General features: G+C 43.6%; 2 protein-coding genes across 2 annotated transcripts; both read right to left on the bottom strand.

Moving 5' to 3' along the window:
* Positions 1-3194: 3194 nt before the first annotated feature.
* LOC121488894 (sperm-associated antigen 11-like) lies at positions 3195-4971 on the bottom strand. Its single transcript, XM_041751162.1, has 2 exons — positions 4917-4971; positions 3195-3391 (listed from the first exon to the last, which is right to left on the bottom strand). Exons 1-2 carry the CDS (start codon positions 4969-4971, stop codon positions 3195-3197), a joined length of 252 nt encoding a protein of 83 aa, XP_041607096.1.
* A 10417-nt stretch (positions 4972-15388) lies between these two features.
* On the bottom strand, positions 15389-20935 carry LOC121488893 (sperm-associated antigen 11B-like). The gene is made up of 3 exons (XM_041751161.1): positions 20878-20935; positions 19784-19933; positions 15389-15531 (listed from the first exon to the last, which is right to left on the bottom strand). Exons 1-3 carry the CDS (start codon positions 20933-20935, stop codon positions 15389-15391), a joined length of 351 nt encoding a protein of 116 aa, XP_041607095.1.
* Between the last annotated feature and the right edge of the window lie 5010 nt (positions 20936-25945).

The raw sequence follows: 25945 nt of genomic DNA, 5'->3' as shown, positions 1-25945 counted from the left end.
TCTGAGCGCCCTGCTTTTCTGCTGCTTCCCCAGAGCAGAGGGTGCTCAGCGCACAGCCACTGTTGGCGTCAAGACTCCAGGCGACAAGCGGCAGCAGGAGGCAGGCGGGCTCTGCTTTCATTATTCACAGTTCTTACGACCACCTGCCCCCTCCCTTAAGGAAGAGCTGCCAGGTGGCGCTTGAGTACCTGTCCTGATCCATTCAGCTAATCCCCACAAGCCTGTGGTTGGTACTACAGGGCAGGAGTGAGTGAGGCCCTGTAAGAAATGCCAAGAAATGCAGGCTAGAAGGGTTGGCCCTCAGGCTCCCTTTGTTCTCAGCCCAGATTTGACTCCCACCTGCTGCTTTGTGTAGCCAGGGGAGCAGCTCCACACCTGGTTAGGGAGTCGGCAGGTTTGCACCCACCGAAGGCAGGAGCGCCCCACCTCGTGGTAGGTTCTGGTATCGATGGGCTGCCTGCCCTGCCAAGGTGGCTTCTGGCTTCCGGAAAGGAAATGGCATTTGGGGGAGCTCACATCATCTCAGAACCGTACCACGGCTCTTAGGGACCATGCACAACTGGGTAACTTCAAAAATGACCACGCAGATGAGGTAATTGACTCAATATTTCGGAGAGGCAGAGCAAGAACCTGAATGCAGGTCCTTGGAAACATCCAGGCACCTGTGCATCCAGGAACCCCGGGCTGGTTCCTTCTCAAGGCCTCCCAGAGGCGATCTTCACAGAATAAAGTGAAGGGAGGCCACCGAGGACATCCTGGACCCCTCACCCTCTTCTCCGGGTCCTCCTTACCTTTCTTTCATATGTGCCCCTCTGAGCCTTGGCAAACGCTCAAGGAGTCGGCTCTGTGACAGGCAATGCTGTAGGTTCCGCTCCCATATCTCACACATCCTCCTTTCACATAAATTTCCCATCCAAGAGAGAGAACATTTTCCACGTTGAAAGCCAGACCAGGCCCAATTTCCCTTTTTAAAATATTTTATTTATTTATTTATTTATTTATTTATTTATTTATTTATTTATTTATTTTAGAGAGAGAGAGAGAGAGGGTACAGAAGGGGGAGGGAGAGGGACAAGCAGACTCCCCATTGAGCATGAAACCCCACATGGTGCTTGGTCTCAGGACCCCGAGATCACAACCTGAGCTGAAATCAAGAGTCAGACTGAGCCACCCAGGCACCCCACACCAGGCCCCGTTTCCACTAGAAAATGTTTCCATCAGGAAAATGTGAAGAGCAGAGTTTAGGGCTTTAGGCAAAACCGCTGCTGACCAGTCCTGGACTCCGCTGCGGGTTCCCAGTGGCTGTCACCCACCAACACCACGGAGGAAGGAGGCAAGGCTGGTTCTCTCTTCTTGCTTCACTTGGTGGAGCAGAACCCCCATCTAGGATAATGGGTGGAGTATCAATTCGACCCCCACAGACTGGTGAGATGTGATGGGGTCTCAGGGGTCTGGAGCAGCTCCCACATTTTATTTTTGAGGAAAATCAGATCAAGAGAAGAGATTGTCTGGCTCAGGGCACATGGTCAGTGCAAGAGGTAGCAGCCGACTCCAGCTCCTCAGCCTTCTGGGCACTGGCCCATTCCTTCGTATATTTATGGAATATTTTGGTACTGTCTGGTGGACAGATGTTTTGAGCATGGAGTGCTGGTGCTCCTGGCAGAGCGTCTGCCTGTCTGAAGCATGAAGCTTTGTTGTGTTTCACTGAAAAGCTAACTGTGGAGTCCACCTCACTTCCAGACAGGCATTCACACCAGGTCTGGAACAGGACCTCAACCCTTTGAGGAGGGGCTCCACAGAGAGGCCTGCGGTCAAGAAAGGCTCCAGTCCATGCCACCCACAAGCCTGTCTGGTTATATTTAGAAAATAAAAAAACAAAGAGTGAGTTAAAAGGAGTGTGAGGAGAGGACCAAGGCAATACTCCAAATGTTAGTTGAAACTTGACCTGGGAATCAAGACAGGAACCCAAGAGTCTATTTTCCAGGTGATCCTTCACGTTCAGCTTATTGAGGAACAGACTGGATTTAGGCAGTGAGCAGGAATACTGAAACGAGGCCACTTCTTAAGCTATTAGTCTAGAAAAACCTTTGTGCAGGGTTTCACACACCCAACAGCACATTTGCTTCTTTTATTTTCTGACATTTCTTTTTGTAAAAAAATATTGGTATTTATTTATTTGAAAGACAGAGAAAGCACAAACAGCGACGGGGGCAGAAGGAGAAGAAGAAGCAGACTCCCTGCTGAGCAGGGAGCCTGACATGGGACTCAATCCCAGGACCTTGAGATCATGGCCTGAGCTGACAGCAGATGCTTAACTGACTGAGTCACCCAGGCACCCCTATTTTCTGACATTTCTTACCTGTGATTACTCTTCACTGCTCTTTGGGTGCCTGGCTCAAAGATGTGATGTAGACAGCATGTGTGAGTGGGATCCAGAGAAAAGCAAAGGGCAGCGAGTTGTATGCGCTCAAGAAATCTTCATGAACAGAAGCTCTACCTCGCTGCAGGTGCTCAGAAGTATGTTGTTTAGAAATCACACAGTGCCGTGAGTGCATCGAAATCCCTCAAACGAACTGCTGACCTGGGCAGTCCGCTTAACCTTTTGGTTTTCATTTTCCTTCCATCCCCCAAATGGAGCTGCTTATCCATCCTCCATGAGATTGGGTTGTGTTCATCAGGTGGGATAACCTAAGAGTAAAGGTTGGGTTCAGTTTTTGCAAACTAAACTCCTATGTCACCCATCGTGATGATTACCTGAGGAGGCCAGGAGAAGGGGACAAGGCTCGTCAGGGCTGGAGCATCCATAGGTGGAGGCTGGTTTGGGTTTGATGAGAAGGCAGATGGCATTTGGTGGGAAAGGGGCCATCAGACTGACTGCATTTCTGTCCATCTATGGATGAGATCAGCCTGGAGCTTGATCTCTAGTCTACTCCCATCTATGGGTCAGCGAGAGACTCTCAGGAACAAAGAAAGGAGGTAGGCTATTTTATCAAATTCTGAGACTGTTTAGGAAAAACAAAACAAAACAGAAAAAGGTAAAGTAAGCAAGCTTTTAGGAAACTTCTTTCATCAGACCATAACCCTTGCTTCTGGATTTATTCAACAAATATTTATTGAGCACCTGCCATAAACCAACATTCTTCTAAGTCATTGGGATGCTTCAAGAGCCCTCCTGCCTTCCAGAAGCTTACATGTTAGGTCTTAGCTTTATTGTTTCTGTTATTTGTCTCTGGTTTATTTTTAATTTCTGCTTCTGTACTTGGTAGGCAGCACCTGTTCCAGGGATCGGAGCAGATTTCAGCCTTTCTCTCACCAAAATGGCAAAAGAAAAGTCTGCATGTCCCATGTTGTGTAAGGCAGATAACATCTCTAATTCCAGGTGGCATATCTCCTGTTGATACAATAGAATAGAGTTGATGTTGAATTCATATTGTACAGAGAATAAAAGATGACCCCGGCCCACAGCCCAACTCTGAATACTTATTATATTTTTCCAAAGTTCGGGGTCTTTGGACAAGTTCTAGTTTAACCAACCTTTGGTTTCTTAGCTTTAAAACAGGAACAATCATCTATACCTCAAAATGTTTCCAGAAGGGTGTATATTTTATCCTATATTATTATATCAGGATTCTCAAGCCTCCTGGTGACAGGAGTTAGCGAATTAGGGGAAAGCAAAGGGAATTTCAGAGAACAGAGTGGAATAAAGGAGGGTGGATGTCAGTCTCTAGGAAAATTGGGAATAGCTCTGATTCCTAGCTTGTGGCTTCATTTTTAGTTTTATGTCTTATGATGAAAAGAAGAAAAGAAAACCTGTTTCTTCACCATGACTTGTGAAATTATAAGTCAAGCACAACTACCCATTTATGGAAAGTGTTTTCTATTTGTCCCAAGAAAAAGACAAGTGTAATTATGTGTGGTGATGGACATTTACTGGGCTTCCTGTGGTGGTCATTTCACCATGCATACAAATATGGAATCATTATGTTCTATGCCTGAAACTAGTATAATGTCCTATGTCAATTCTGTCTCAATTAAAAAAAAAAAAGCACTTCCTATATTTGGGAATGAGATGGTTGAATGAAAGCTCTTGTGTCAGGTCTGCAAACATCACCTATGATGAGTAAAAAAAAACAACGAAAACCACAAAATGCCCATAGTCTTGGTTTTGCATGATTTAAAAGACAACCTTGTGCAAGATCTCAGCAACACCTGGGGCCTAGCCTGTGACCCCGTATCACCTGGGCTATGGCATGGCTTGGGGAGGGCAGCCAGGTGAAGACATGGGCCCCACAGCAATGAAGGTACCACAAGCCTGGGAACCTGGAGATCTGCATTCTAGTCTCACCTCCTCCAGTAGCTAATCCGCTCTCCTTAGATAATTTGTTTAACCAGCCGTGCCTCAGTGTGCTCCTGTAGAACTGACCACCCGAGACAGCTGGAGGAACACTAGCCTAGGTCTGAGTCACGGCTCAGGCTGTAATGGTAAGTGCACAACCATACACTGTCACTCTGTTGTGAGCTGGGTTTCCTCTCCCTGGAGAGCACAGGGCTGCCATGAAGACTATGGGCTCCTATGATGGGACCCATAGTCTCTTCCAGCTCTGATATTGGTCTGACTGTCATTACCTTCTGGAAACTTTTATCAGACTGCAGTGAGTGTTTCCTATGTGTCTCAGAACTAAGGTGCTCCTCTGTCTTGTATTCTATGACCCTGGTAACCCATATTTCATTTCTTAAAAAAACTCTTCAGAGGGAAGATCCACATGGTCCAGAGCTGAGCCCCAGAGGTGTCCACTTGCACCCATTAACAACACAAGACACCCCAGCCCTTCACATGGGCAGTCATCCACGGGGTTCCTGCCCTACCTTCCCTGGTCACCACAAGCAGCAATCCGCACTGGCCAGGAGACATTTACCTGAGTTCCCTTGGACCAGACAGAAGAGGACAGCAAAAAGAAAGAGGGCCTTCATGTTTCAAGGTTCTCTGAGGTCTCCCAGCCCTCCTGTGCAGAAAAGCCAAGCCAAAGAGACAGTGGCGTAGTATGGAGAGGACACAAAAATGGGACATTTATAGGTTTTTGGGAACACTGAACAGGAATGAGCATATTTATCTGGTCTACTGAGTAAGGCTGTGGGCAGAAGGTGTTGAGGAGAAATTATTTGGGAACTAAATGTTGCTTTTCTCTCTTTGCCAACAAAAGGTCACCCTATCAGTAACTATGACTAAGCAATCATAAAATAGATACCAAGGTGTGTCATATGTGGGGGTCAAACAGTAAAGAGGAAATCTGCTAAAATTTAGAATTCTTTTTCTCTGGAGCATTTGTTCTGAACACATCTATGGATTTTGCCATTGTGAAAAAGGCATAAGCATCTTGATTCAATCCTTGAGAAAACCAACTTCCACACCAAGAACACATCATGAGTCCATGATTCTCAATGAATGACTGTAATTCTGAATCCACCTCCATGGATGGAGAAAGGACAGCTCTATGGTACAAGAATTACTTTCAATACAAACTCTAGCATGTATGTATCCAAATGTATGGGTCATTTTTAAAAAGTCACCTTGGTAGGTGAAACCATGTTTTGTACTTTGCGTTCTTTCCTGCTACTTAGACTTACTTGATTTAGAGAAGATTTAAGGTAAATGTGGATGATATATTTTTTCTAGCAGTCTAGCCAGCACTCACATAGCTGTGAGATTATAGCTTAGAAATTGTTTTCTATATAGTTTGGAAATTTCATGAGCTATGTTGGAAAAGTAGCTCACCTGGGAGAGAAACACATGAACAGTATTAGAATTTATCACCCACTTTTTTCTTTACATGCAGATCTATTATTTCCAGGTCACAGATTCAGATACAACCACTAAGGAAGAATTCCATAAATAGTGTTGGAGACTCAGGCATGTCATTCCAACAGCATACAAACTAGGAAATCCAGCTTATTGAACAATCTCATTAATATGGTCATAGGGTCATTGGTTCTTATAATTACAGGGTTGAAAGGAACTGAAGGTCAGTTTGTCCCAGCACAGAAGGTAATTATTCTGGTGTGCATTATACTTACAGAAGAAGATGGCATTAGGAAAGATAAAAGATACCCTTGGGTTTGAAAACATTTGAGTGTGGCAAAACATTTTTATATATTAAAAAAAATACCTTGATACACAGTTCAACAATAATTAGGTAAACAACTCCACTTAAAAGTGAGCAGAGGACTTGAATAAACATTTCTCCAGAGAAGAAATACAAATGGCCAAAAAACCACATGGAAGGTGCTCAAAAATCATTAATCATTAAGGAAATGGAATTCGAACCAAGAGATGCCACTTCCCAGGCAGGCACTAGGATGTCTATTGGAATAATAATGATGATGACAACAATAGCAAAGTGATGTTGTTACCTAACGACTCGGAGGAATTTATTTCCAAATTCAGTCTAACTATTTCACTAAACGAGTACTAGATGGCTAGAATTTGGCTGGGAATCCCATCCACCTGCCATCCTGTGACTCTGAGATAGGGTTCCACTGCTCTCAAATAAATGGTGAGTGAAATCATTTACTCTTTCCACTTATTTACCCCATGAGAATGTAAGCTCCATTCAGGCAGAGGTTTTGTGTGGTTGGTTCTTTATCTTTAGGACCTAAAACAGTGCTTGTCATACAATAGAAGCTCAATGGATAGTTGTTGAATGAACTCACACATTTCCCACTAGAGATAGAATCAAATCAACACAAAGCATAAGAAAAAAAAAAAGTACAAAATAGAGGTCCGGGAATATTACTGGAAAGACTAAGCAAACCAGCTGTCTTGAGGAAAAGATTCAATTGTGGAAATCAGAGGACAATTCTGTCTCATGTATTAAAAAAAAAAAAAAGAAAGAAAGAAAGAAAGAGAAAGAAAAAAAGAAAGGAATAAAATAGCCATTGCATCTACTAGTTAGAAGCAATTGTCTATAAGGACCAAATAAGATGAAATAGAATAGAAGGCTACGACAAAAACAATGAATTGGAAGAGTAAAAAAAAGTATGGTGGCAAGGCAAAATTGATACTTTAGAAGTTGAATTACATGGCATGACGGTCAAATTTGAGTTGGTATTCCAGGTGGAGGGGAAAAAGACACCATAGGAAAGTTATTAGAGAAGATGAGACACCATAGAAAAGCAGGTGATCCCTGAGGTGAGAACAAAGTTTTCAAAGAAGAAATGAAGTGGAAGGGTGGTTATGAGGGGCTAGAGGAAGGGGGAAATGGGGATAAATGATCAATAGGTATAAAGTTTCAGGTATGCAAGATGTATAAGCTCTAGAGATCTGTTGTAACACTGTACCTAAAGCCAACAATAATGTACCCTTAAAATCAAAGAGGATAGATGTCGAACAAAGTGTTCTTATGACAATACAATCACAAATTTTTAAAATGCAAAATAATTTTTAATGAGAAATGTATAGGGGAAACCAGAAGAAAGGAAGCGACTTCTACTGAATTATTACTGCATGTTTGCTTAGCACTGGGCTCAATGTTTATATCTCAAAAACTGTTAGTGTCTCAATTGTCAAATACTTTCTAGCCTTAGTACTTTTGCAACTGATTTTGACCATATGATTCACCACTTCTCATATTTTTATTGTTTTTTAAAGATTTTATTTATTTATTCATGATAGATACAGAGAGAGAGAGAGCGAGGCAGAGACACAGGCAGAGGGAGAAGCAGGTTCCCTGCGGGGAGCCTGACATGGGACTCGACCCCGTGACTCCAGGATCACGCCTTGAGCCAAAGGCAGATGCTTAACCACTGAGCCACCCAGATGTCCCACATAGTTTTATTTCTAAAATTTTAAAAATTGGCATTTTTCTTTTAAAAAATTAATTCTGGTATAATTCACATATAGTATTACATTAGTTTCAGGTGTCCAATATAGTGTTTCAATAATTCCATACATCACCCTGTGCTCATCATGACGAGCACATCTTAATTCAATTTGCCTACTTCACCCATCCCCCCAGCTCATCTCCCCCCCTTTTTAAGAAAATAATGTTAAAATACACTTTTTATATTGTTTATAAATTAGAATGTTATCAGAGTAAGCCAATTAGAGGGTTTACTAATTTTTCAGATGAAACTAATAAAACGAGAAGTTAACCGAGAAGAAGACAAGGAGTCATGGTTAAACATGACTAAATGAAAAAAAAATAAACATGACTAAATGAAATGTTAGAAGAATAAACAAAAAGAAAAGAAACCCACAAAAATCAGGTATCCTGCAACAGAACAAAAGCAGACCTGCCTCGTGTGTGTTTTATGCCACACGAAATACCAGATGAGGAATGGCGCTTCTGACAGTTTAAGATGAAAAGCGTGTTCCAAGAATTGGTTTCATGACTGATTATTTTTCACGAGTAAAGGAGAAAATTGTCCTGAAATATTCAAGGAGTCAGAAAATGTTTCATCCAAATGCGTTCTTGAAAAGATGATAACATTTACATTTGTTTCTATTCTACGTTGTCTTTTTTTTTTTGCTTTTTTTTTTTAAGAAAAGGAATGCCAGATGCCAGTTTCTTCCTTTAAATTTGCCATGTTCAAAGCCATGTCCATGTGTCCCAAGGACCAAAAGCATGGCTGTGCTCTTTAAAGGTTAAGACTCTGTGGCTTTGCCATCCTGTGGATTCCGAAAGTTACATCCCTTAGTGAAAAGCAGACAGCAGGTTGGCTGGATTTTACCTTTCCCTTCTCAAAGTCATATTTAACATTCATACTTACATTTCCTCAAGCCAGATTGGCTCCTCAACTTTACAGAACCATTTCTTCCTCCCCATGTGTCTGTTTCACTACATACTGTGATCCATGTCTTCCTTTTTATTCCTGGAACAATAAACAGAATTTTCAGCCTCTGCTCTCCCAGTGGGACCATCTCCTGCTTCCCTAAAAACCACAGGGGAGTGTCTTGATTGTCTAATGTAAGACCACTGCCCCCATTTATTAGAGGCTTCACCAAGGGCATGGTTCCCAGCCACTTGAATTAGGTCAATACAGCCCTTGGGTTTAGACCAAAAGAAATAATAAACTGGATCTCCATCACCCAACTTGGGCTGCAGGTAATTGTTCTTACTCTTTGGCTAATGATTCTGACCACAATATCCCCTTGAAATGATCTTCCCACCAACTTCCTCTTATCCAAGAATCTATGTAGGACCTTGTTCACGTGTCTTCCTCTTGTCTTTATTCCTGCAGCTTCAAATAAAGACAAAAGTGACTGATCAGCATAACCAACCTTCTTTCCTCCTAGATCTGGAAACTCCTTTGGGACTTTCTTCTGTTGTTGGGCCTCTATATGACAGCCCCCTGTGTGGCTAACAATCTCACCAGAACCTTGGCTAAGCCAACGGAGAACGTTTGCCATTTTCCCAGAATCCTACACCAGATTCTCGTCTCATTTACTTCACAGGACTGACTCTTCTAGGCCCAACATAATTCATCACAGGAGAGAGAGCATCAGGCTCCTGCAGTCACACTCCTTTTTCTACTGTACTTGGGTCACGTACAGAAATAGCTCTCAGTTTCCCTTCATCTAGACACACTGGTTTTAATTTTTGTTCTTATAAATACAACCTGTTGATTGTCATGAAGAGCTTGGGTCTAGAAGGGCATGTTTGTCCACTGTGCTCATCAGGAGTTATGCAAACCAGAGACACAATGATTGCTAGAGTTGGGGCTAGGATCCAAGCATCAGCGTTCCTGGAGAGCGCTATTTCCTCTGCTCACCCACCCACATCTAGTGGCATCTGGGCCTCACAGAGTCGCATGCCCACCTACAGGGACAGTGCCTTCCCTCAGAGTTGGAGCCCCGTCCTGACCAGCATCCATCTCTCTGAGGTTGTGGCCAGGAAACATTCTGAAAAACAGATGTATGTTCTCTTAAAAATGTCAATGTTGTGTAAGACAAAAAAAAGCCCACACTTGGACTTTTCTTGCCTGAAGTGAGCTGTGTTAGTGTCCTGGATGTGTTGTGTGATCACCACCTGATTTGGGTTGGATCACTTAGCTCTCTGCCATTAATTTGTCCAACAATGAAATAGGAACAATGACTGGCTCATTACAGGTGCCTTGGAGAGATAGGTAGGAAGTAGTAATGGATTCTCTAAGGGTGTTCTCATAGCCCCCAGCGAAGAAGAGCAGAATGAAGGCAAATCACAGAGGGGACCCATAGGAAGCAAACGGAAGAGAGAAAACAGACCCTGATGCTTTCCAGCTCTTCTGAAAGCCACATATTTAACCACAACATCCACTGATGCACGTAGACCCAACAGTGACATTTAATCAGACTTCTCTGCCTCCTAACTTGGCTGGACGTCCTTTCCCTGCAGCCAGGGTTGATCCCTATCCTTGCTGTCCTTACAGGCAATGCTAATACTGGTCATCCGACTCCCGGGAATCCTTTTGGTCTATCAAGAAAGAGGCAGACACCGTGTTTATGATCTCAGTTTCCCTGAGAACTGGACATACTAATTTTTGGACATACTAATTTTAATTTTTGTTCTTATGATGAGGGGCCTCCCCAGGTCTAGTAAGGCAATTTGCTATGACCCGAGAGATAAGTGGAGTCAGTCCAAGCCTGCACGCTGTGGTGACTGCCACATGTGTGGACAGGTCGAAAACACTTGGGGTGGCTGTTATTAAAGTCATGAGAAGTCAAGTCATAGGATTCAACTGACTGAGCCTGCCCCCGCAGCGCCCACCCCAGCAGAGCCGGAGTGTCAAGGAGAGACTAGATCCCCTGAAGTAGGGGCGCTCTGTGGGATGGATAGGTCTCAGAGATCAAAGCTCACAGAAGGTCCAGGGATGTGGTGGGATGCAGGACACTCTGTGTGCAAGGTGGGTGTACAGAGCAGAAATGGAGGCAGCCAGGCATGGTATGACTGGCCCTGTAGTGACCTAAAGCAATCTCTGGCTCAAGGGTGTCTTCCCACCAGGGGTACAACTGGTGTCCATAAAGTCTCACCCTCCTCGGGGTGCTGCACGAAGAAGGCTTCTGTGAAAAGAACAACACAAGTGTAACCAAAAGAGCTGATGACTCAGAACTTGCCTGGAGAGCCCAGGGTGCTCATTCCCTTGTCTCCAAGCAGGACTGCAAAAATTACTGTAGGGGGTAGAAAAATATCAGTTGTTACCTGATGCTTATGAATTCCAACGTTGGTTCCAAAATCTCTCTGGGGAATGAGCTTGAATGTTTTATAGTCTTAATACCCAGAAGTTCTAAGTTCTGTCTTATTGTAGATTTAGGACTTTCTTGGTGCAACGTCTTTGTCTACAATCAAAGTACACCTTTGTTTATACGTACATGCATACTTATCCTCAGGCACATTCATTTAAAATTTAAGAGTCACGCAGTACCTTGACAGGGTATTTTCAAAGATAAAATAAAATCACCAATAATTTTAGTATTGGAATCTGGCATCCTTTTTTTTGCTTTTGGACATACTTTTCACAATTAATTTTACATCAGACATATGAAATTTTTACCTTGTATTTTCTAAGAAAAATTGTCTTAAAAATCTTTATCTTATGAATTTTCATGGTTTTTATTTGCTTTTCTCTTTATTATACCTAAGGGATATATAATAGCCCTTTAAGAAGATATACCATAGTTTGCTAAGATAACTGTTCTAGTCTGAACATTTAAATTTATTTTTAAAAGTTTCTCAAAATATTTTCATTGTTTCCTTAGGACATTTACCTTTTTTTTTTTTAACCTGAGGTAAGAACACATAAATAGAGACTCAATCTGTTAATAAAAGTTTAAGTGCTCGACATAGTAGTTCAACCACAGACACAGTGTTGTACAGCAGCTCACTAGAACTTACTCATTTTGCATAACCGTAACTTTGCACCCACTGAAGATGGGTCATTTCTGAGAATCAGAACAACTGAGCCAACAAGCACAAGTATCTTGCATACATAATTAAAAAAAATACTTCTAAAGAAGTTACGTAAATCGACAATGCTTCTGGCTTTACATGTAAGTAGTGGTTTTCAACATGCCCTCACTACCCCTTAAGTATCAGCCTAGACTGAGTGTGTGTGTGTGTGTGTGTGTGTGTGTGTATGTGTGTATTAAGTATGGAGCACATTCATCTGGAAAGAAGCCCAGAAATGCAGCATTTTGGAAAAATGTCTATCTATGCACCTAGTTTTATCTGTATGAGCTGTGGACGCTGGACTGTAACTCAGATAGATACCCACATGCAACAACAGTACAAAATATTTATTCATTTTTTTATACACAGCATCTCCTTTATTTTCCTGCTTTATTGAGATATAACTGAAATCAGAAATGATGATCTTTTTTCTCTTTTTTCCAGTTTTATTGAGATATAATTGACATATACGTATAATTGACATATAATTTATAGTACAATATAAATTTAAGGTGTACAATATAATGATCTGACTTGCATATCATAAAATAATTACCACAGATTTAGTTAACATTCATCATCTTATATAGAAACCAAAAATTGAGAAAGAAAAGAAAAAAATTAGTTTTTCCTTGTGACGAGCATAGAGGATTTGTAACTCATGAAAGCCAAAAAAAGATGCAGAGAGAAGTAAGGGCTCAAAAGTTTGTAACATGAGAAACAGTTTGTAGCATTAGTAGGCAGCTTACTAATAATTACTTTGAACCTAAAAATAATCACTGCATCTACATATTTTATAGCAAATTCCTTGATTTCTTCACTATGCATCTATTTTTAAAATATTTTATTTATTTATTCATGATAGATACAGAGAAAGAGAGAGAGAGGCAGAGACACAGGCAGAGGGAGAAGCAGGCTCCATGCAGGGACCCGACGTGGGACTCGATCCCGGGGTCTCCAGGATTGTGCCCTGGGCCGAAGGCAGACGGTTAACCACTGAGCCACCCAGGCGTCCCAATTTTGGATCTATTAAGATGTCCCTGAAACTGCTTTTGAGTGGGGATGCTCCACATAAAACTCTAGGACAAACAGCAGAGGGGGTGCATCCATGGAGCACATCCTGCGCTTCCTACTTAGCCGCCAAGAAGACCTCTATGGCTTGTGGGTTGGGAGAGTAGAGTTAGTTGGCTTGTATGAAACTACTACAAGTTTAAGGAGAACCAGTGCTTCAACAAAGTAGGAGAGACTGAACTGAGCTGGAATAGGTGCCATTTCAACTGAGAAAATGCAGAGAATTTTTTTTTTTTAGAGTTAATAGGTATTTATTCTTGATAAGATTTGAGAAGACATAGTTTGATCAATAGAATGAGAACGAGATGCCATGAGAGAGACATACTTCGAGAAAGAGGAGGACTACTTGCACACATAGTAATATTTCAAAATAAATGAAAATCTCATATCAGAACCTGAAAAATCCCCAAATAGTGAAATACAGAAAGGCACTACCAAAGAGAGATTGGTGATCTTAAAAAATAAAAAAGAAATTAATGGAAAGTTTTGAGCGAAAATGGAAAGACATGGAATATGGGTGAGAGATGACACATGGGGAAGATGGTTCCAGGACGGCTAGGGGGTTAAGCTCCTACCTGGCCTTGTGCGGATGTGACATCCTGTCACCTCCATGGCCCGGCCGCTCTTGGCTCTCACCTGGGTCACTGCAAGAACCTCCAGATGAGTTTTCTGCTTCTGCCTCCCCTCCTCTCTCCTCAACACGGAAGCCAACAGTTCCTCCCTGGCGACCCTGCGGTGGGACCCTGACCATGGAGGTGGCCAATGGGAGGTGATGGGGAGGAGGGGGGGGCCGGGAGGAGGGCTCTGCAGTGGCCCCTGAGCCAGGCAAGAATGTCTGAACTGGAAGAAGCCCTGACTAGAATCAGGAACCTTAGCAAGAAGGGTGAGATGAGGTGGTGACCTCGAAGTCCCGTTGTCATCTGAACCCCCGTGAAACACTTCAGGGACTGGTTAGACTCCCCCAGAGCGAATCCCAGTGAGGATCTCTCCCAGCGTCCTGCCTGTTGTCCCAGCCCCACTCCCTTTCCTGGACTGCCCACCTTCCGTTCCACCAAACACCCTCCCCCCATGCTCATCTGCCCTGAGGCTGCGTCGTGGCATTCACGTCCCCTCGCAGAGCCCCACTGTGTGCCCCAGTGGCTCCCCCTGTTCTGTGCCTCCCTGCACCATTAGCATCACTCAGTGTGCTCCCTCTGGGCCCCGAAAGCTGCCCCTGCACCATAAACGGCGAGTCTTCCACCCTGATTGCTTCTCTCCATGTCTCTCCTGGAATCCGCGTCGGCCTCTTCAAGTCCCCATGGACCTGGGGAACATCTCAGGTCTCGTCCATGTCCCTCCTGCTTGTCTTCCTCCCCAGTGTGCTGCCTTAGTTACCATTATTCTTGCCTGTGCCACGTCCTGCCTTCTTCTCCCTCACCAAACCTGTGACCTCCACATCCTTGGGGGCCCCCGTCCCCAGTTCTTCCGTCTTTCTAGAGAGGACCTCCACCTTGATCACTGAATGGCTGTCCCTGAGCTTGTCCTGTTCCCTTCAGCTCTTACCTGGTATTCCTGCCTCTGGCCTCACCCATTTCCCATCCATCCCCAGTTCTTTCATTAGAAGGAACTTTTTAAAATTGAAAATATGATACTGTCACTCCCCTGGAGCACCTGATAGCCTCTTCTTGCTTAGCAGACCAAGATCTTTAGCATACTTGTCGTCTTTGACAACTTCACACCATTTTCCTACACCATAGGAACCAGTGATCCTTATAACAAATCCCTCTCTTTCGCAGTGACATTGAACTTCTCACCATCTGCTTAGCAAACCACGTTCACGTCTCCATGCCTTTCTTCAGACCATGCCCATTGCCTGCGAATCTCTGCCAGTCTCTTTCAATTAACACACTCTTAGTCACCCTCCAAAACCCTGTTCACTTTTCCCCAGGAATCCTTTTCCTAAATCTCTTATATTTATCTGCTCCACCTATTGCCTTGGATATATGCATATTATACAATGTGTAGCATTTTATTGTTTTTATTCATTTGGGTGTTTATCTCCCCACCTATTTGTGTTTCCAATTTGTTACATTTCTCTCTGCCTAGGGGGAAAAATGGGTAGTCAACAAATATTTGTTGAACAAAAGAGGGAATTACTTGAATGTTTTCCTGTGAAAGTTTATTGCATTAAAAGCTGTGTGACTTTTGGATATTTTGTCCAGCTCCTGCTAAGCCACTTTCTCTACAGTCAGGCAGAGCTGGCTTTTGTCCTTTCTTTTGCTACAACAAAATGTCCAGACTGTTTGGATCAAATGATAGCGCTGCAGCATGCTTGCTTAACCTCTTCTCCAAAAACACCTGTGTCTGGGTCAGTGCTATGGCCCCAGAGAGGAGCCATAGGGACCGAGCTTTGGCTTCTATACCAACACGTTCTGATGCAAACAGCAGGCATATTTTTTTTTTAAGCAGTAGCCTACTTGTGTTTCCATGTAATTACAATATTCTTGACAGTAGCCTTCACTTTTCTTGCAGTTGACAATTTTGAAATCCGGTTCAGGTTCTGCATAAAGAAATTTCCAACGTTAGCATCTTAAGACCATCTCAAGAATGGAAAGGGGGTCCTTTTAGCTCAAAGGTATGTGATGGAGACCAGCAACAAGTAGGACACAGGTTTCTTTCGTAAATGAGCATTTGTATCTCCGTGTAGCCATCCTGACCATGCAAAAATCAGATTTTTGATTCTGGCTTAAAAGTTACCTTTACTCTCCCTGAAAAAAAAAATGAACTGCCCGTTCAGAGGTGGTTGGGAAGACAAAGAGTAATAGATGCGTCACAGTACAAATGTTCTACTTAAACCAATTTAGGATTCGGTCCCTTAAGGGGACCACTGGGGACTCTGTGAGGCAGACTTGGGATGACACGGCCTGTCCAAACACGTACATAGGGGAGATGGCCATCTGGCCAAGGTGGCTTGGGGCTGAGCTGTCTCTGTAAGGGAGGTGACAGGTAGCTGAGGGTAGGTTGTAAAGAGTGAAAAAAGATTTCTTTCCCCCCTCATCCTGAGGGAGCTTGTGGGAGGCTATTTGGGGCCTCATAGATGTGCCGGTTACCTCACTCTCCAATTCAAGTACTGAGATTATTAAACATGAATTCTTGTCTTAAATTATATATTATGAAGACAATTGATAGAAAAGGCAAGGGGCAATGGTTAAAACAAAGAAAAAAATGGATGGACACCGTGAAAGCAGAGATAAAAATTAGACAACGTGCAGTACGTGGCTGGCTGGGGACCCTGCTGATGGACCCCACGCTGAGGCTGCTCTGCTCATCATGAGCTCCGCCACCGATCTGAGCTGGGACCTTCAGACGGATTAAATGCCTAGATTGATGAGTCAATTGATCAATTAAAATTATTTCTTGTCACTTCATTTTGACCAGTAGCCATCCTTCCCTATAGATGCACATAAATGTACAAAACCTGCACAGGTTGAATGTGAACAATCGGATGCGTTTGGACATCTGCACAGCCCCATGGTACCATCACCACCACCAGGGCAGCAAACCTACCTATCACCTACAAAGGTCTCCTTGTATCTCTTCATTTCCATATTTTGGTTTATTTTGGTTTTTCTTGTCATAAGAGCACTTAACACAAGATCTAGCCTCTCCATGTAGTTTCAAACACACGATGCGGCATTGTTAACCACAGGCACTTGTACGTACGGTGGGTTTCTAGAATTATTCATCCAGCATAACTGAGACCCTGTACCAAGCAACTGACAGGCCTATTCCAAAGTAGCACCAGCTGCTGGTGAAGCTCACCTGAGCAACAACTACTTGTGGGTTTTGGAGGCAGAAGCAATGCATTCCTCCTGTAGCCTCATCCTACAGCAGGAGACACATGTTAAGTTCTCCAGGAAGCCTTTTTAAAAAATATTTTATTTATTTATTCATGAGAGACACACACATAGAGAGGGGCAGAGACACAGGCAGAGGGAGAAGCAGGCTCCATGCAGGGAGCCCGATGTGGGACTCGATCCCGGGTCTCCAGGATCACACCCTGGGCTGAAGATGGCACTAAACCACTGAGCCACCGGGGCTGCCCTCCAGGAAGCCTTTTGAAACCCATCTCCCTAAGAGCAGGGGCTCCAGGCCTTTGCCCTCAGGAGAAAGAGGGGCCTCTCCATGAGCGAGTGGCCCTAGGATTTAAGGCTTGTTTCGCTGGATTTTGGTTACGTCCTCGCTGGGGGGTGGTCTGCCTCCCTACTGACCAGTGTTCTGACTCTCATCTAAAAATTCTGTTTCCATACTTTGTTAAACATGTTGTTACATACGGAAAGTTAAAAACTCTTGAAAGAGAGAGGAGGTCATAGAGAGAAAGACAAGAATACAGATGGACGGGGCCCTACAGATGTCTATTCTCTTGGTAAATTAATTCACTTGCTCATTCCTTCAAGTTAGAATGATGCAGGACATTGTAGCCTGCTATGACAGTTAGGGGACATCCTCTGGATCAGGAACTCTTGGTCTGGCAGGGGAACAGACACATAATCATATATTTAAATTCAATGTAATCAATGCATAGTTGAGTGTGCACAGTGATCTGGGAACATAGAGAACAGAAAAAAGGTCACAGAGATGATTAAATTTAAATGGATGTTAAATGTGGCATCTAAATGGGTCTTGAACTAAGGCTAGACATGCTCCACAGAGCTGTGCAAGGACGTGAAAGACTGGAGGGACGCCTGGGTGGCTCAGTGTTTGAGCATCTGTCTTCAGCTTAGGGCATGATCCTGGGGTCCTGGGATCGGGCTCCCCACAGGGAGCCTGCTTCTCCCTCTGCCTGCATCTCTGCCTCTCTCTGTGTGTCTCTCATGAATAAATACATACATAAATAAATAAGATCTCGAAAAAAGACATGAAAGAGTGGAGTGTTTTCTAGGAATCATAGGCACGGCTTGAGGACTATGGCGATGATGGATAATGGTGGGAAATGTGGCTAAGATAGCTTGATGCCAGTCTAACAGAGACTTTTACAGCTCACTAAGCATTTTAGGATGTATTCTCTTACTTTACTTATCAATATTTAAGATACTCTTGGGGACGTCTGGGTGGCTCAGCAGTTGGGAGGCTGCTTTGGGCTCAGGTCGTGATCCCGGGATCCGGGATCGAGTCCCGCATCGGGCTTCTGCGAAGAGCCTACTTCTCCCTCTGCCTATGCCTCTGCCTCTCTCTTCTCTCTCTCTCTCTCTCTCTGTCTCTAATGAATAAATAAATAAATATTTTAAAAAAGGATCCTTTGGGGATACTGTGTTTTCTAGACACAGATCGAGGTATGATGCCAATATAGGAAGTAATGAGACTCTTTTTCCCAATTCAGAGAAGGAGCAATTAAGAGAATTTTCTTCATAATTAATATTTTCCCAACACTTTCAAATAAAGTGGGAAATAGAAAACCAGTAGGGAAATAAAAATGTTTAGGAAAATTGTACTGCAAAAATACTTGTTGTGGAGGACATTCTCTCTCTTAATTGCCTCTTTTCTGAGTCGGGGAAAGAGGCAGAGGTGGTTAGTGTTTCATTCCGTGTGTGTGGCACTGGGCTGGAAGGGACAGATTCAGAGCCAGCATGAACGTGACGAGTCTCCACACACAGGATGGAAATTACAAGTAAGAAGAGCAAGTAAAAATGCACCGTGAGAGACCAAGGCAGGAAGTGAGCACGGAATATCCAAGGGAAGAGAGAAATGGGTATGTGTTCGAAGGAGTGCATGGGGACAGCTTCCTAGAGGAAAGCACTGGGAAGCCTGGCTTAAATTCTTGAAGGTTCTACCCTTGACTACCATTCACCATTGACCTCGGACAATTTATTTTACATCTCCTCAATTCTCACATAAATCAAGTGGGAATAATAACCCTGTCTCACTTGCTATTAGATAGATTTGCTATTAGAATAAAGGACCATTGCCTCGTACTGTTCACATATATGTTGTGCAATCATAGTATTTTCTCGTTCCCTTCCCTCGGGAGGAGAACCAGACTAGGGAGTCCCTGGAAACCCAGGGCCACCTCCAAAGGGATCAAAGTGAGGAGAAGACAACGCAGGGAATGAGGTTGCAGGATTTGAATCACTGGCTTCCCTTTGCCAACTCCCTCATGTGGGTTCCCTGCTCTTGCCCACTGTGTGTCCAGCTTCTTATTCCCTGGTTCAGGGTCAGGAATGAATTTGGGATTAAGGAAGCATCTTGGAAATGATGCCTCCTCTAGGTCCCTATGGATTGGAAGCTGGTTCCACACGGGGAGTCAGGACTGACCAGAAAAGTGGCTGAGGGCTCTTTGGATTTGTCACTTCCTGTACTCCTCATCCCAGCAGCCCATCCTCTGCACCTGTCCTGGGGCAATCCCTATGTGGTCATTGTTCACCTGGCACTTAGCAAGTATTCAGCAAATTCTTGAGGGCCAAAGGAGTGGGGTTCCCACCTAGCAGGAGGAGGGTGTCTTGCTTGGTATCATCTCCTCTGGCTATCTGGTGTGGGTGAAGTCAGAGATTATTGAATACTTTTACCTCTTTGGCCCTCATGCTCCGAAGTCTCATGGGACCCTCAGTCATCCTTCAGAGGAGGCTGTCAGACTCCTAGACCTTTCTAACAGATGAGGCAGCCCGAGCCATCTATCCCCTATTTTCATAAACACAGTCCATCCTTATCTCAACCACTGCATGGCCCTCCCCACCTGCCCAGACACCTTCCTATCTATCCATTCATCAAACATTCCCAGAGTGGAGGGACTTATCACACCCCTTTTTTTTACTTACCCAGGTAAGGGGGGGTGCGTGGTAAGAGGCGACGTTTTTCTCGGTGGTGTAGCAAGTAAGACTCGTTTTTTCCTTGTCCAGGAGACTCTTCCCAAGGTTCTCTGGGACCCTCCATACCTTGGTGGTTAATATTTCTGGTCCTGTATGGTCCTGTTTCGCAGTAAATACACAGCAGAGCATTTTCAGAGCTCTCTCTTGAGCAGACCCAGGAAGATGTGGTGCATCAGTCTAGGGGGTGAGGGAACGTGGAGGGTGGAGGGGAGACATGCGGTTGCTGCTCGATGGGTGTAAAGTTTGGATCCTGCAACATGGCTGTGTGTCAGAGATCTGTATAGCATGGTACCTGCATGTAATGATACAGTATTGTGCACTTTAAAGTTTAAGAGTATAGATCTTTTGTTAAGTGTTCTTATCACACACACACACACACACACACACACACAGAAACACACACATGCGAAGGGACACAAGGAAACTGTGGGAGGTGTTGCATGTGGCTATTTCCTTGGCTGTAGTGATGGTACCATGGGTGTTTGCAAACAAACTGACCGAACTGTACACATGAACTATGAGCCCATTTTTGTACACTAATTATATCTCTATAAAGCTGTAAAGAAAAAGAGCAAGTGGACAATGAGATGAAAGAGGCAAATGTTCTTTGTGTGTGTGTGTGCATGAGACAGAGGAGAGGTGAGTGACGATCAAAGAGGGTGGGCAATGGAGCCTGAGTACCTGATGGAAGCCAAGCGAAGCCTTCCCCTAGGTTATCACCAAATAGTCATTGAGACTCCCTAAAATTTAAGGTTCCTTGTGATGCAGCCTGTCCTTCCTTATAAGGAGCAGGTGAATATTAAAAGGATAAGAAAGTGTAGTCAGGGTTGGAAACTGGTCTCCTGGGAAGCCGGTGCCAACAGCATATTGAAATTGTCACTTACAAACTACAAACCCAGCCAAGAGACTCCTAAACCCCCAAACCCTGCCAGGAAGCTCACTTGCAGGGCTTAGCACCTCACTGCCCAGCCTGGACACCCAGCCTGGACATGGTCATTGAAGAGAGACCCTGGCCCCAGGACCGGGTCACAATTCCCATTTACCTGGAAACATTAGGGCCACAAGGAGAAAGCTGATGAGGGGAGAGAGAGGTGACTTCATGTCGCCAAGGGGACTGCCGGCTGAGAAGGTGCTGGTGGATGGGCAGCAGGGCTCCCTTTATAGCCCTGGGCTGTGTGGAGGGGGCCTGAAGCAGGGGAAGAGCTGCATTCTGGAATAGTCGCTGGGTCACAGAGGACACATGGGGATGCATTATTCTCCCACTGCTAGCGGAACAAACAGTGGAGCCACTTCCCTCAGGAAGTACATAACACGCCTGAGTGCCCTGGGTGGGTTTGGTGCATGAGAACTACAGGGCAAGAGAAGAGGAGCAGAAAGAGGGAAGAGGTCAAAACAGGTGCCCTTAACCAAAAAAGCACCACTTCCCTCAAGTGCTTATTGGAGGGTTATTAGGTGTCGAGATGGAGACGTGAATATGGCTGCCAGGGTGCTTCTATCCAGTCTTCTGGACATTTATTTCAGTGTAAAATATCAGGCAAGAAACCATAAAACACGTTGGGTTATTTCCTGAAGGTGTACAGGTGGTTCCAAAGTGATTCCAGATTTCATTTCTGCTTTCTCCCCCTGAATCTCTCCCCCTATGTCTTTTTTAATTTAAATTCAATTTGCCAACATATAGTGTGACACCCAGAGCTCATCCCATCACAGTCCTCCTTAATGCCCATCACTCAGTTACCCCATCCCCCACCCACCTCCCCTCCAGTGATCCTCTTTATTTCCCAGAGTTAAGAGTCTCTCATGGCTTATCTCCGTCTCTGATTTTTTTCCCGACTCAGTTTCCCTCCTTTCCCTTATGGTCCCTTTCACTATTTTTTATATTCCACATATGAGTGACACCATATGATAACTGTCTTTCTCCGACGGACTTATTTCATTCAGCATAATGCCCTCCAGTTCCATCCGTGTTGTAAATTGTAGGTACCATCCTTTCTGATGGCTGAGAACTATTCCACTGTGTACACAGACCACATCTTCCTTATCCATTCATCTGTAGATGGACATGTCTGCTCCTTCCACAGTTTGGCTATAGAGGACATTGCAGCTATGAACACTGGGGTGCAGGTGCCCCTTAGGTTCACTGCATCTGTATCTTTGGGGTAAACTCCAACAGTGCAATTGCTGGGTCGTAGGGCAGGTCTATTTTTAACTCTTTGAGGAACCTCCACACAGTTTTCCAGAGTGGCTGCGCCAGTTCACATTCCCACCAACAGTGCAGGAGGGTTCCCTTTTCTCCGCATCCTCTCCAACATTTGTGGTTTCCTGTCTTGTTAATTTTCCCCATTCTCACTGGTGTGAGGTGGTATTGTGTTGTGGTTTTGATTTGTATTTCCCTGGTGACTAGTGATGTGGAGCATTTCTTCACGTGCCCGTTGGCCATCTGTAGGTCTTCTCTGGAGAAATCTCTGCTCATGTCTTCTGCCCACTTCTAGACTGGATTCTTTGTTTTTTTGTCTCCCCCTGTTTCTTGGTCTCCTCTGCCTCTCCTTCATCTCTTTTTATCCTCCTCATTTTTGCTTTTAATCCTTTCCATTCTTTTATTTTCAGACACTTGGCTATTACTGCCATGGGGTCCAATTCAATTCTGCTTAAAACTAAAAATGCTGTAATTGATGCTGAGTTTTCTCTTCTGGTAATAACTACGCCAAAGGCTCTTCTTCCTCTTCTCTTCCATCTTCTTCTTTCTAGCAGTCATGAGTTTTATGTTGCTGCATTATCTCAGGGGCACACACCCCAGGAAGTGTGTCCTGGATGAGACCAGAGAAACACGGACTTTGGTTTGACCCGTGTTATAACCATCAAACTTTGGATACAGCTCCAGAGATGTTGGAAAGGGTAATGCTTGTCACATGTGTCTTATTTTCAGGCACATTTTGGTCCAAAGAAAATACCTGAGATCATTAGTATAAATGAAAATTATTATCTTCTCCCTGAAGAGAGGTGGAAGCAGATGAAGAAGGCAACAGTGGCCCCAGTAGGAGCTTGAGCATCCAGGAAAGCAAGAGGGAAGTAGAGAAGGTTTGGAGCTACCAATAAATATGCACAGGGCCCCAGGGTCATCATGCTGTGGCCTTTCCTCCGGGGCTTGGGGCAAATTCAATATTATAGAACACAGAGGTGCTAGCGTAAGATCATTCACATTGTTGATTTTTAGGCATTAGAAAATGTTCAATTCACAGAGGATGTTGAAGACACTAGTAGAGACAGGAGGCAATGGGTCCCTGATAAGAGTCGCTAGTCACCAAGGCCACCAGGTGCTCACAATTAGATGCTGGGAGAAAGTAGATGATCAAGCAGCAGATAAGAAGTTTCTCTGATCCTAACTCCAAATACAGATGCTCTTATCCCCTCACCAGTACCACGTTACTTTTATATTCTAGCCCAAAAGCTATGTTTACAGTTGTATTTATATTTATTTCTAGGAATTGGAATCTTTTATCAAAGACGCAAATTTTAGTGTATATACACAACTTATTTCTACAGATGTTTGCCTTCCCTGTAAGAAGAAAAAAGAAATCCCAGTCAAATATCCAGACATAAATAGTGATGAATCATGAATCATATAACAATATTTTGATTACCATTACTCTGCTAAAGGAATGCTCTAATTCATTAAAATCATTACATCTAATTGGATGAGGAAATTGAGCCAAAGATAGTCACATCTCACTTCCTGTGTCCAGATCTGAAGATAAAAGAAGTCCTGCCCGATACTTGATAAAAGAACAACCTTAAAAAGCAGGGGCTGGTGAAAAGCTGGTTCTGTTCTTTGATCAACAAAGCTGGGCGAAATCATTAGAAAGGCAGTTGGTGTTACATTTGTGCCGACAGGGCCATGTTCTGGGCTCTAGTCCCCTTCTGCTAGCATTCTGTGTTCTAGGAAAACCATAAAACAGTTTACCTACTGAAAACCACATCTATCCCGAGGAGAAGGATAGTGGAGCCCCAAATACTCTAATTATTAATTATTATTATTATTTATTTTTGTCCATGCAACTAATGAAGAGTATCGTTTTAAACTGCTTAGTATGGGAAATCTTGATTCATTTGAATGAAGTAAATGGGCCAAATGAAGTGGAGGCTACATCACCAGAGATATTCTGCGGGCACATCCCTCAACACCTCATATCTGTGTCTTACAGGATTTTATGGAATACCACGTGAGTGAGAGGCGAAAAAGGGATAGGCCAGGGCTGATTGTTTGCATGCTTCTTTTTTCTGGTAAGGACCCAGTGGCAGATCTGCTTATCCAGATGTTTGCCCCACTCTTTGTCTCAACTTCAAATCATACATAATATATAAATTAGAATTACAAAATGCCCCTCGAACTCCTTTATTCTTTCTGTTGATCTTCATTAGGCTAATTTCACATGATTATTGGTCTTCCATTTTAAACCTCAGCCTTCAACTCTGTATCCACCCTTCAGAAAAGTAGTCATGTTTTTGAGTTTCTGGATGTGTATATATTACCTCAAATATTTCTTGCTAATTCTGTGGACAGCAGAATAAAAAAAAAATCTGACTTTGTTCTTCGGCTATTACTCCATGAAATTAAAATAGTGTGACTTTGTAATTTCCATCAGTGCTTAGAGCAGCAATTCATCAATGTGACTATATGGATTATACATGAGTGTAGGTTGGGGGCTATTTCAGAATCCAATCCCTTTCCAGAGTGAAAGGTTGGGACACCAGGACAGCAAGTGAAACCTGAGGCTCCTCAGGACAAACCAGGTTGTAAGGTAACTCTAATTTTCTCTCCTGATGGTGAGATAGTTTTTCCCTCTGTTTGCTATCATCACCCTGACCATTACTATTTGTGGAGTTAATAAAAGTCTGCGTCTCTCTATTGTCATAGGGAAGCACAGCATGGCCTCTCTCTTGAAAAAAATGTTCAATTGAAAATTAAAGAGACCAAAGGAAATTGTAGGAAGGGGCCAGAAGGTGACTCTATGCTTGTACATGTTGAGTGGCCGTATCACCCATGGAGGAATCAAGGTAGACACTGTCCTGAGGTGATCTGCTAAGTGGGAGCTGGAATTCCAGCTCAGCATGCTGTGCTGCTGCAGTTTTGAGCCTGGGGTGTGGGAGTGATCCTGCCTGGTCCTGCCTAATATCCTGACCGACTGGGAAAGGCACTCGCCTCTCTGTGCCTTTGTTTCCACATCTAAAGAAGGTCGGGGTGATGTCTCTTGTCTCACTAACTTATCATGAGGATCAAAGGAGATTATGCACACGAAAGTACCTCAGAAAATACAGTGTGTGAAATTCATGAAGGGCGACACCAACGCAGGACAAGAAACAACTTAAAATTGATGTTAGATTGTCCTAAAGCACATTCCGCAACCTGGCATCTAGGGTGTTGCCTCCCCAGGAGCTGCTTTACAGGCTCTCCTGCCCCCGTAACTGCCCTGGTGAGATCAGAGGCTCATCTCTGCACGGGATGTTCAACACAGAATTTTACAGGTGGAACAGCAATGGTACGACGCCCACAAAGGAGGCCTCGGAGGCCGACAACCAAACACAGTGTGTGGACGGACCTTTTAGTGCCCCAAGTCTAAGAAATCAGTTCTGACAAAAGCACTTAGGAAACAACCAGGACCATTTGAACACTGATCGACTATTCGGTTGTAATAAGGGATTTGTTTTGATTTTTTCCAGGTATAGTCATAGTACTGTTGTTTTGTACATGTATTGAAAATTATATATATTAATATATAATTATAAATATATAATATCATATTGTATATTATATAATATATAATATTAATATATATTAATAGTATATATATTGCTAATTTTGGGGACAGCAGAATAAAAAAATCTGACTTTGTTCTTTGGCTATTACTCCATGAAATTAAAATAATTAATATTATTAATTGGCATTCATGGGCTAGATGATTATTTCTCTAGGTGTTTGAAAATAATGATGTTCGCCTTATGTTATCATTCCTGGTCATTTATGGGGAGGGCTACTTTTATGGAGAGAAGCTTCTCCCCACAGACCATTTGCTCATCCTGAAAGAAGGTTTGGAAAGGAAAGTCAAATATTTTATG

This window comes from Vulpes lagopus, chromosome 4 (genome assembly GCF_018345385.1).
Source record: "Vulpes lagopus strain Blue_001 chromosome 4, ASM1834538v1, whole genome shotgun sequence".
NCBI classification, from domain to species: domain Eukaryota; kingdom Metazoa; phylum Chordata; class Mammalia; order Carnivora; family Canidae; genus Vulpes; species Vulpes lagopus.
Note: the sequence above shows the minus strand (reverse complement) of the source record. Positions and strands in the feature narration are given on the sequence as shown.

What these genes read in the sequence shown, in the direction of transcription:
- LOC121488894 (XM_041751162.1), bottom strand. Translation starts at nt 4,971, where the DNA reads ATGAAGGCCCTCTTTCTTTTTGCTGTCCTCTTCTGTCTGGTCCAAGGG. An exon ending in TCTGGTCCAAGGGAACTCAG is followed by an intron (nt 3,392 to 4,916) that starts GTAAATGTCTCC and finishes TTGTATCAACAG; the next exon opens with GAGATATGCCACCTGGAATT.
- LOC121488893 (XM_041751161.1), bottom strand. Translation starts at nt 20,935, where the DNA reads ATGAAGTCACCTCTCTCTCCCCTCATCAGCTTTCTCCTTGTGGCCCTA. An exon ending in TGTGGCCCTAATGTTTCCAG is followed by an intron (nt 19,934 to 20,877) that starts GTAAATGGGAAT and finishes ACTGCGAAACAG; the next exon opens with GACCATACAGGACCAGAAAT. An exon ending in ACGCACCCCCCCTTACCTGG is followed by an intron (nt 15,532 to 19,783) that starts GTAAGTAAAAAA and finishes TTCTTTATGCAG; the next exon opens with AACCTGAACCGGATTTCAAA.